Below are 11,804 nucleotides of genomic sequence, written 5' to 3' on the forward strand. Positions count from 1 at the left end.
GGAATATCTTGTCTGGCTCAAGGAGCAGGACCTGGAAGATCTCTTGTCCCTCCAGTGTGTGGCACATTTGCTTATTTTCTTAGGATAAATCATTTTTGTGTGTCTCAAAATAAACAGTATGACTGCATTCAAGAAAGGAGAAAAAAATGTATTGCCTAAAAGAGCAACTTGCCACCCAGTACCTGTCAGATAACAGTTCTCAATAACAATCTTTCAAATATTTTTCTTTTAACAGTGTTCAGTGGTCAGGATTATAACCACATAGTTTAGAAACTGAAGCCAGAGATGAAATAATAAGCTCTCTTTTCTACCAGAGGTAGTAAAGATCAAAAATTCAGTAACAGACACAGTGCTGGTGCACTTGAGAGGAAAATGCATCATCTGCCTGATGGCACATCCCTCATGGAGCCTGCAGGTTTTAGGCATTTTCTGAAAATAAACACCCAAACTGTTCCCTGTAGAAACTCGGCTTTGCTTACTGTAAATTGGATAGATTGGAAATGTTTCCTGTGTGAGGAGGCAAGAACAAAAGAACTTACCTCAAAATTAGGTATCTGATTTGCATTTTAAATATGGACAGACTGCCTGCACCATCAGAGTTCGCTTGGCAGTGCTGTAGTTCCAGGAGGGCTGTCACCATCTGTGTAACACCAGGATCACACTGCTGTCAGTGTAGGACAGAAGCTGTTTCCTGGCATTGGGAGATATTTTTCTGCCTTAACTGTTTGTGAGGTTTGAGCTCAGGGTAGCCTGTTGCTGACCTAGCATGGGTACAGACTGCAGAAGGGCAGACACACTCCTGCTCTTTCTCTGGCAGAGTTTATCTTGGATTTCTGGTTTGGCTGGGCCCTTGTGGGAAGGTGTTTCTGCTCCATTCATTGTCTAAAAGCCCTTTATCAAATTCCAGCTTGCTTTCTACCCGAAGCTTTTGTTGTTACTGTCATTTGTAAATGTCAGTGGACACTTAGAGTTGTGCCACTCTCTCAGAAGTGTCAGTTGAAGAAGTGAGAGCAGAATAAACATGCGTGGGAAGCAGATTATTGCTGTCACTGTAAGAATGTGACCATTGCCCTCATAGTCTTTTATTCTAATAGTCCTAGGGGTGAGCTTGTACAAAGGTGCCTTGACAGCTGGTGGAAAGACAAGTGGCCAATATCTGGCCTAAAAGGGTATCTAAATTGCTTTCCTCCAGCTTTTAGTACAACCTGAAGAATGCATGCCCTCCTTAGAGAGGACTGAGTGTGCTGCTGTAACCAACTCATGCCTGTAATACCACAGGTCAATTTACAGTGATAGGGAAAAATCCTAAAGAAGAAAAATCGTCAGGAAGGTAACCAAACAGGGTGATCAGGGGGACCCAGAGTGCTGCATGGCTGGGGTTAGTGTGTCTGTCTGCAGCAGGGCTGGGCGTGAGGCACTGCCTCGGAAGGTGCTGATGTGTTTAGTTGATGCAGACGTCTATTCCTGAGCTGCTCACCTCTGCAGTGAGTTGGGTACAGTCATGCCAAAGGCAAGTGGTAGTGTTGGAAGTGAATAGGTTTCTAGTACCTGTTAATGAGAGCACTGCAGGGCAGCAAGAGGTGTGGCTGCTCAGAGAACTGCAAGTAGGGAGCAGCTGCTTACCTAAGGAAAAGCAGCTTGACTGGTACGTAGCACTTCATGGTCTCATACAGCTGGTAAGTCAGTCAACAGTGTGATGGTTTTACAGCCACTTTGCAGTGAACAGTAATCAGCAGCCTGTGCTGCAGAACAGGTCAGTGCTGAGTCCCTGGTTTGTCATCTATCTCCAGCAGATAACTAAAAATGTTGCTGATACTGGAGGAAACCTAGTTAACGAGCGCTTGATAAAGAGGTTGTGTTTGCTCAAGCAGTGTTAGCTCTTGCTAGCAAGACAAATTAGTGTGGAGCCATGAGCAGCCTGGGTTTGTACTGGACTGCATCACAGGGACATTCATCTAATGGTGAGCCCTGGCACGTGCCTAACTGCAGTAAACCCAAGGTATTGCAGAACTGATTAAACATTACAGATCAGAAATTAGTTCCTTAGAAGTAAAAGTTCATAATACCAAAACACAGAGCCTGTGCAATTAATGCACAGCTTTACTTACATTACCTTTTTCTCAGCTCCTCACAGGTGGCCTGGAACATTCCAAAAACATTCTCATTTCAGGAGCTGCCTTGAAATAAAGCCTGATAAGACTTTATTTTATGTTAGCAATTCTGAATAAGTGTTGTTGACCTTTTATGGAAAAGAATTAAATCTATTATTTTCCACTTTCTGTAGACACACACACCCCTTAGGTTTTTAACTAGAATAATTTGGCATGTGCACTGGAGATTGGCACCAGCCCTTTTGCTTCATGTTGAACCTAAGTTTTCTCTTGGAGACCCTGAATGGCAAAGGGCTGTTGGGCTGGCCGTGCTGTTGGCTGAAGAGATGTGCCAAGGTGGTTATAAACCCTCCAGGCTGCAGAAGTCTCCTGTCTGGGCTGGCTTTCACTTCCAGAGACTAAATGGTTTCACATTTCTTTGCTGCTGTTTTGTTTCCAGGGCTTCAGGAACCGTTTATACAGCAATTGACATTGCCACAGGACAGGAGGTAAGTGTCAAAAATCGCAGTGGATTTTGCAGCTGTTGAGTGCTTTCCCCTCTGGTGTGAGCTATGGCTGGAGCTTTGGGAGGCCACTACATTTTTCCCATGAAGACTATTCCTCTGAAGCCCAGACTAGTGTCAGCTGGCAAAATCCATCAGCTGCTGTCTTCAGCTTTTCAGTGAAAGCTCTTTAAGGGCAATGTGGTTCTGTGCCTCAAAACTGAACACTTACTATGGCCAAATGCTTTTCAGCAACACTGGAACTGAGGCCTGAAAAGGTGACTGAATTCCTAGAATCAGTGAGAGCCTTGGTGCTCTCTGTGCTTGGCTGGATGCTTCACCCACAGCTTTTAGGGCCAATTGTAAGAGAATTATTTTTTTACTTAGTCTGTCTTCAGAACTGGTTGGTGCTCTCTGCCGTATGGTTGGTCCCAACAATGTTTCATCATCCCTGAATGTTTTTTTAAATGGAGAGAAATCTGTTAAGGAATCCCAGCAAGCTTTTGTGCTGATGAAAAGTACAAAAGGGAGGGAAAAGTAGATCATTTTTACTGCCATTGTAAATGTGTTGGTTCAGAAATTGTTCTGTCTCTGCTCCTCAGTGTGCATGAAGTTGTGCTTTTACAGAGAATGTTGGTCTAAATATACAATTTAACTCTGTACATTTGGAGTATAAAATCTGCCTGTGCATGTGGCCACAGATCAGTTAGCAATATAGCTTGTAAAATCAAAAGATCTGTCGTAATGAGAGGCCTTTGGAGAACCCTGGAGGTGGTCACAGATTTGCCTATTGCTGTGAGGAATAATTAGCTTCATTATTTTGCTTAATTTTGGAAAGACTCTGTCTGTATTAACTACCAGAAAGAAGGAGGGCGGAGGTATCTAAGTAGCTAGGACACATTAGCTCAGTCTTAATTACTAAATCTGCTAAGGCATCAACAAGCTGATGGTGACTGCTGCCATTCAGGCCCAATTTATCTTAATCCCAGGTTCAGACAGTAATATTGTGTAGCATTTTTTCCATCATGCATTTGATCTTCAAAGTATAATGTAAGACATAATCAAGGAGAGATCATGTTTGGGATGCAATGTTGTGTTTTAGTCTTACTGCAGCCGGTAACAATACAGTTGTGTATTGGTCCAGTGACAGCACATTACAGAGATCATGTTAGTAATAAACAGTCGAGGTGGTGTTTTAGAGAATCCTACTGCTCTCTGGGGCTCCAGCTTCAGATTCCTGAATTCTGTCAGCAAAGATTCAGATCTGAGTCCTGGTAGTTCCTTATCCACCTGCAGTGCTGCACATGGTAACTGTGCTTAGATGAGTGTCTACAAGGGGTCTAAAATCCCTAAGCCCTGCTGATAACCCTGGGAGTATTCATAAAATACCAGTACCTGGATTATTTTTTTGAAGCCAGACAATAAGTGCAAATGTAAACTGTGTTAAAGAATGTTCTTTAGAATAGCAAAGTCAAAATTCAAGAGGTTGGAAAGTGCTAGGGTTGTATTTTTGTATTGGAACCTTAATGGTCTTTTTAGGTCAGCATTTTATCCGTAATGTATGTCTGTGTTTGCTTTGTTACTCAACCAAGAGCAGCAGCAGTTGCTGAAATAATGAACAAACATCATATAATTGCTGAGTCCATGTTCATTCTGATCTTGTGCAACAAACTACTCAGGTTAATGGTTTTCAATGTCATTTTAGGTGGCCATAAAGCAAATGAATCTCCAGCAGCAGCCCAAAAAGGAACTAATTATCAATGAAATCCTGGTCATGAGGGAAAATAAGAATCCCAATATTGTTAACTATTTAGACAGGTAAGTAATCCTGGTATTACTGCACGGATATTCGTTTACACACTGCAAGCCAAAAAGACCCTTTGGTCACTGGCAGAACGTGGAGCTCCTTATTATTTCTCTTCTCATCTCCAGTGGATGGGAGGAGATGGCATTGGCTCTGCATTAATCTCTTCTGGCATGTGTAGTTGGAAGCCTGTTTTCAAAAACCTGACTGGGCCATGTCTTCCTGAAACAACAGCCTGTCAGTTCACTACCTTCATGTCGTTGTGTTGTGTTGGGGTTTGGTTTTTTCTGTGTCTTACCAGAAGTGCTAGTAGAAATTATTTCCCTTGGACTCTTCACAACTATTTTCCATTGCTGTGGATGCCAGGAAGACTAGGTTCTTGTTTCCAGAAACAACTAATTTGCCGTTTTTTCATTTGTCTTTTCCTGTTTCTGAATATATTTTTTGCAAGGTTTTCCAAATGTTTGACCAACTTCTGTCCCCAGTGGTGCACAGCCTCCTCCCATGGATAACTCTGAAAGCTGTGTTGCCTTGTTCCTGGAGCTGCTGTGGAATTTATGAGTTAAGATGATGAACCAGCTGATGGCATGTGTCCTGGTTCCACATTTATCTTTGCTGTTTCCAAACTGCATTTTTTACTTGCTTGTCACCTAAGACGATCTCCTTTTTCATAAATGTGCCTTTCTCATTCAGACTATGCAGATTCCAAGTACTGTAGAGCCTAGATGGAATGTCTGCTTTTTGTTTTATTCTGTCTTTGCTTACAGGTGACCTGGAAACCAAAAATCAGCTGTAGAGTTATGATTATTAGGTAATTTAGCTATGACATTCATCTCCACACCTTTGTTTTGTCCTTTCAGCTACCTTGTTGGTGATGAACTGTGGGTGGTTATGGAGTACTTGGCTGGAGGCTCTTTAACCGACGTTGTGACCGAGACTTGCATGGATGAAGGACAGATAGCTGCTGTCTGTCGCGAGGTGAGGGATCTGCTTGTGCTTCGGTTTGCGCGGACACGATGCTGCTTCTGTTTCTGTGTGCTTGGCATTATACAGAGAAGAGAGAGCACATCCACTGCAGCAGCATCATTCTGCCTCTGTGTGCAGGGCACAGTCTATAGGAATAACTGATGTTTCTCCTTCAAAAGCTGATAGGCCTTCACTTAGACACAACTGTAATAGTGCTGGAGCAGTAAGCTCTTCCTCTTGACAGCACCGTGTTCTGCCGTTACTCACCGTTCCCCTAGAAATCTGTAAATATTTTAGAGCTATTTCCTTTCTTGTGTGATGAAATCAGGTCATGAATTTTTATACTCATGTTTCTTTTTTCTCTATCAGTGCCTGCAAGCACTGGATTTTCTCCATTCTAACCAAGTAATTCATAGAGACATCAAAAGTGACAATATTCTGCTTGGGATGGATGGATCTGTCAAATTGAGTATGTATACTTGATCAGGATCAGCATTCATGGGGTGTGGGGCTGCTTTGGGGTGACTGCCAGTTCCCCAAAAGTGGTGCTTGTGGGAGCACACGGAGCTGCTGCAAGCTGAGAGCACAGCTGCAACGTGCAGAGAGGTCTAGAGAGGAACCAGGGTGTCAAGAGTGGCGTTGGTTTGTGTGTGGCCCTTCGAGAGGGAGGGAGTTGCAATCTAAAGCTTCAAGGGAATACATAAAAGCCACTGCATGAAACTCAAGGGTTTCTTTAAGTGGTCAACTCTGGATTTCCTTGGCTACAGCCCTGAGGAAACAGAGCACAGCTGCTTTTCCAGCTACATTCAATACTGCCTTCTCAGGCCTGGAGTGGGGAATTCTTGTGCTTGGTTTCATAATTCCAGCAGGCTTTAACAGTATCTGTTTTTCTCCTCAGCTGATTTTGGCTTCTGTGCTCAGATCACCCCTGAGCAGAGTAAACGGAGCACAATGGTGGGAACTCCATACTGGATGGCACCAGAAGTTGTAACAAGAAAAGCATATGGTCCCAAGGTAGACATTTGGTCCCTTGGGATCATGGCAATAGAAATGGTGGAAGGAGAGCCTCCTTACCTTAATGAAAATCCTCTCAGGGTAAGGTGCAAGTACTATCAGATACCACTGTCTTTCTAATCCGTGCCGTATTTTGTCACCCATAAGATAAAATCCCATTCACATCCGCTTGAACTAGTTCCACCAAGGCCCACTTCTAAAAATGTTCCTGGAGCACATCAGCATCTGCTGCAGCTTTGATTGCATCACTGGGAAACCTCAGAAGAGAAGTGACATGTGCCAGTGCAGAAATGTGCCGTTTTGGCCTTCAGCGATGCTTGAAATTTCTCATGTGCTTTTTGAACTGTGTTTGAGCTGTATCTGTGACTGACAGGAATTTTTCAGCTGCAAGTTTCTCCAGTTGGGGGATTTTTTGAAAAGCATTGCAGCTGTACCTGGAGGCACAGAACTCTTTTCAGACCAGTACCAATTGTTTACCTGAGCCTTCCAGGAAGGGTCACTGGTTCTAGTAATGCCACACTTGTTTATTATCACATACATTTCTGAAAATATGTTTTAGCAGAGATGCTTGTAGTAAACTAAGGTGTTTTGAAGTTTTTGGGTTTATCCTAATTTCTTAAAGTGAAATGGCCATTTCTTACACCAAGTGAATATGTAGTAGTGGAGGAGTGTATACCAGGATAAAACCTTATGACTGACGGCTGAAACAAAATGTACAGTGAGTTCCTAACACAATGCAGGAATTTATGAGAAAATTGATTTTTACCTTTGTGTATACATACATACATACATTTTGTTAAACTAGAAATAAAATAGAGCATGACCTTTAGGGCTGCTCCTAGCTGTAAGGCTGTGCTCTCTCTGGTCTGTGGCACCCAGGCTGTGTAATGCAGGCTGACAGGAGAAACAGCAGAATGGTCAGGGTGTACCCCCAGCCATGCTGCTTAGGAAAGGAACACATCAATTATACAAATTTTAGTCTTTCACACTTTTTGAAAAAGGTTTCTTGAGTTTTCTTGGGAGGCTTCCTTTGGTTTGGTAGGTGCCCTGGGATTTTTGGTTCCAGGGAACACATGTGCATTGTGTCACCTCATTACAGTCAATCAGAAAGAAGCAGGTTTGGATTCAGACTGATGCTGAGTAGGCAGAGTGCAGTGTAGCTGCCAGGGTGGCAGTAGGCCTGTGTCACTGCAGCCCTGTTGCACAAGCAGAGGTTTTTGCACCAGTTTTGCTTCTGTTTCCTGGAATTCCCCAGGAATTCTTGGATTCCACTTGCAAAAAATGCAGTCGCCTTGTATAAGGCAGTAAAAACAGGTGAAGAGAGTTACCATTATTGATGTGGATGCTGAAAATTCCCTGCTTCCTTAACCTCAAATGTTGATTAGGGCTCTTCAGGAAGCTTAGGACAACTGTTAGTAAGATAACTGGATTTCCTGTTTCTAACCAAATTCAGTCAGATATTCCTGAGAGGAATATCTGTAAGAGGTCTCAGCTGCCTCCACACAGGAGAGCTTATAAGCAAGACTGGTTTTTACAGCAGAGTTTATTAGCTGATGGCATGTAGTAGTTGTTAGATTTCTTGAAATACTTGGTGAACATATCTATTTCACAGCCCAAGCAACTTTCTCCATGTTACCAAGCCTGAGCTTTCATTAACCCAACTGCCAAAACCTCCAAAACCTGTTTCTTGCCTGGCAGTTTCTGGGTTGGACACATCATGACTGTGTTTACTTAAGTATCAAAATGAGCAAAGGGTTACCATAGGGGTGGAATTAGTCCTTTTTCTGATGAGACCGTTAAAAGTGCTTCTTTTATCACATAAGTGAAGCTGATCTGGAATTTAGAGACTGCTGAAAGACATAGTTGCAGGTGGCTCCTGTCTGCCCAATTATGCCTTTTCATCGTGTGATATTTGTGCATGCAAGTTAACATGTCTGTTTGAACATGAGGTTCCTAATGTTTATGTTTCTTTATCCAAGGAATAAGCTGATGGATTTCTTTTTTTCATCCAGTAACTGGTTTTTTATCAAGAACAGAGCAAAAACCTTGATGACTTTTGTTTAATGGAAGCTGTTCTTTAGGGACCAGTGAGCACTGCGGAGATGCAGTTTATGTAATAATCCTTTGAAATAATATATTTAGACCTCACTGACTCTTTAAAATGACCTGTAAAGCTGGTGTCAATACTTGGAGAAGCAAAATGTGATTTTGCTGATGTAGTTCATACTAACTAGGTCAGCCAATGAAATCAGCTGTCAAGGCAAGATCATTTTGATGTTGGAATAGCTGTGAGTGCATCAGGACTTTCTTTTTGTTGGTATAGAAAAATAATCTCCAGCCCTCTGCCAGGGAAGAGGCTGCCACTGCAGAATGCAGCTTAAAAACTGGGGTCTGTGTGAGCAGTTGTGGGTATGAATGAAAGTGTTCTGTCCCCTTTTCCTCCAGGCGCTGTATCTGATAGCTACAAATGGGACACCAGAGCTGCAGAACCCTGAGCGACTGTCTGCTGTGTTTCGAGACTTTCTCAACTGCTGCCTGGAGATGGATGTGGACAGGCGAGGGTCTGCCAAGGAGCTTCTGCAGGTAAGGTACAAGGTAACTGCAGCTGAAACAGCTGTCTGAGGGATGGGCTTCCCCGTCAGATAAACTCCAAGGCATCAGGCAGCTTTCCCTCAGATTGATCTCCAGTCTTGGTGCTTTTCAAATGAGAACTAAATAGAATCCTAGAACAGTTTGGGTTGGAAGGGACCTTTAAAGGTCATCTAGACCAATTCCCCTGCACTAAGCAGGAACATCTTCAACTAGATGAGGTTGCTCAGAGCCCCATCTGACCTGATCTCAAGTGTTTCCAGGGATGGGGCACCTACCACCTCTCTGGGCAACCTGTGCCAGTGTTTCACCACTCTCCCTGTAAACAATTTCTTAATTAGATTAAATATATGTCAACCCTCTTTTAGTTGAAAGCCATTCCCCCTTGTCCTGTTGCACGGGCCCTGCTAAAAAACATGTCCCTAACTTTCTTACAAGCTGCTTGGAGTATTGAAGAGTGGCAATGTGAGGTCTCCTCAGGGCCTGCTCTTCTCCAGGCTGAACAACCCCAACTTGCTCAGCCTTTCCTCAGAGGAGAGGTGTTCTATCCTCTGATCATTTCTGTGGAAGTTTTGTACTGGAGGAACATGCAGTTTTACCTGGTGACAAAAGAACTGAAGTAGGATGATAGCAGGTGCAGAGGCCTGACATGTGTTGGTGCAGGAGGAACCTAATGAAAGCTGTTCCAGCCAAGTGGTCAGAGATGTGTCTGTGGGAAGGAAGAGGCTGTGGGGAGCTCACTGTGGGCCTTAGAGGGGCCCAGCTTGAAAAGGGGAACCTAAGTGAGTCTTTAGAGTTTTCTGAAAGGAACAAAGCCCTAGGACAGCAAGCAGCATTCCCAGAGCACTGACAGGGCAAAAATCCCAGCAAGCTGAAAGACACCTGGCTAAATGTATTAGCAGAATCGTGGGCCATGTTTGCCTGTGACAGCAAAGTCCTGGACAGGAAGACAGAGGTGCAGATAGTCTCCTCAGCCCTATTTCTGCATATTTCTTGTACGCAGTGGGATCCTGCTCTAGCCTGTGAGGAACTGAGTTTGGAAAGTAATGGTTCCTTCCTTTTTTTTTTCCCTTTGGACAGCATCCATTTTTAAAATTAGCCAAGCCACTCTCCAGCCTCACTCCTCTGATTATTGCAGCGAAGGAAGCAATTAAGAACAGCAGCCGCTAGGACTTCGGGTCGGCTTTGTGCCCTGCCAGCTCAGAGCAGAACTGAGAACACAGACTCTATAAAACCTCAACTCTCGTGCTGCGGGACAGATGGATGGATGAACAAACCAACAGTCACAGTCATGGTAGTAGGACCACCCCAGTTCCTCAAGGAGTAAAAAGTTATTTGTCTTCTTCCTGCTTTCTGGCTCCTTAATTTATTTTTAAGATGAAATGGGGCTAAGGACAGAGAGGTAATGACAGAAAATGCTTTGCTGCCTCAGTTGTTTCCAAGGTAAAGCAAATTTGGTTGGAAGATTCCCTTCCTTCTCACCCTGTGAATAAGCTGTACATTCACTTTTAAATTGTCAGTTCTTTCTTAAAGAGGGGAAGTCCCATTTATGGCTTTTTGGTACGGTTTGGAATTGGAGAAGGGTCTCCTTCATTCATCAGCTCCAGACTGCACTGCCTTGGGAATACGGCCCACTCGCCAGTTTTTGCTCAGTCGTGGTATTTCTAGAAGAGGAAGAAAGTGCAATTGCATTTCCAACCAAAAAGGAATGAAGAGTGGGACAGGCAAAACATCCTGTGGAGAAACAGGCCTTCAGCTGGGACTGTGTAGTGTTTCGGTTCTTGCCAATTGGATTTGTATCACTAACTGCAATCTCTTGGCCTGGAGGAGAGTCGTACTCAGCTGAAAGAGCAGAAAGACCAGTCGGTGTGCTCGGAAAGGCTTGTCTGGTGCAAAGCTGTCAGAGCACTGTGAGGTGAGGGTGGGCCCAGCCGTGCCCAGTGCTGAGCCCCAGCAGAGCCCTGGCAGAGCACAGAGCAGCCTGAGCATCCGCAGAGCCAGGCTGGAAGGAGGCACTTGTAGCAGCAAGCGGCAGGAGACCAGCCCTGGGTGCTTGCCCCTTCCTGGGACTGGACTAATCCTTCTGTCTCAGAGCCAAACTGGGTGTGAGCTGCTCCCGAGGTGAATTGGGCCATGCTGTGAAATGCCTGTTCTTCTCCTGGTTGTCTTGTAGCTCCTGGGAAAGTGTCTGCAGCACTGTGGGCAGAGGGGGAGGGAGCCAGGCTGCTCCGCAGGCTGAGCGTCCTCGAGGCACACGAGTCCTGCCCTGGGACCTGTGGCCACCATGAGGGACAACCTGCACAGTTTGGATCTGTAGGAGCCAGTGCAGCAGCAGCAGCTCTGGAAGAAAGCGCCTTAAAACCTGGAGCTGTGCACTGAGCGAGAGCCAAGGCATGGATTCAGAGTGGATTGCAGCAATGTCCAGAGGCCCCGAGCCAGGCTGCTCCCTGCTGTCTGTGCACCGCAAGCACTGCGCAGCGCTGAGGTGCTGGGAGAGGGAACCTGGATGTGCCTGAGGATTGTGCTTGACTGGTCAGCGGATTGGAAGGGAGCAGAATAGTCTCAGTATGCAATTTGTGTTTTATTTATTCATTTCTGAAAGAAAGACGCAATGTGGCTTCACTCAGCAAAAGCATTTGCACAGCGTATTTGTTGCTGTATTTTAGGAGTACACCTTGTGCAAGACCTTCAACACAGCAACTGAAGTTAACGTGCACCCAGTGAGCAAAAAACCCCAGAGTAAAACAGTTTTCTGCTGTAGATCTTCATGTTTGGACCAGGTCCTGCAAAGGGCTACGGAGCCTTTAAGGTACTTAACACCTTCATGTCTTGCCAGCA

General features: G+C 44.6%; 1 protein-coding gene across 4 annotated transcripts in view; it reads left to right on the forward strand.

Annotated features, from left to right (window-relative positions):
* Positions 1-10,300, forward strand: part of PAK3 (p21 protein (Cdc42/Rac)-activated kinase 3) — a 30,782-nt gene extending 20,482 nt beyond the window's left edge. For all 4 annotated transcript variants that reach the window (XM_009084773.1, XM_009084775.1, XM_009084772.1 and 1 more), the window contains 7 exons: positions 2,551-2,599; positions 4,299-4,411; positions 5,258-5,375; positions 5,733-5,832; positions 6,262-6,458; positions 8,823-8,960; positions 10,047-10,300. In XM_009084773.1, the coding sequence (XP_009083021.1) occupies positions 2,551-2,599; positions 4,299-4,411; positions 5,258-5,375; positions 5,733-5,832; positions 6,262-6,458; positions 8,823-8,960; positions 10,047-10,136 (805 nt within the window). In that variant the 3' untranslated portion in view covers positions 10,137-10,300. The remainder of the gene's footprint in view (positions 1-2,550; positions 2,600-4,298; positions 4,412-5,257; positions 5,376-5,732; positions 5,833-6,261; positions 6,459-8,822; positions 8,961-10,046) is intronic.
* Positions 10,301-11,804: the final 1,504 nt, after the last annotated feature.

This window comes from Acanthisitta chloris, unplaced genomic scaffold (genome assembly GCF_000695815.1).
Source record: "Acanthisitta chloris isolate BGI_N310 unplaced genomic scaffold, ASM69581v1 scaffold8181, whole genome shotgun sequence".
NCBI lineage: Eukaryota > Metazoa > Chordata > Aves > Passeriformes > Acanthisittidae > Acanthisitta > Acanthisitta chloris.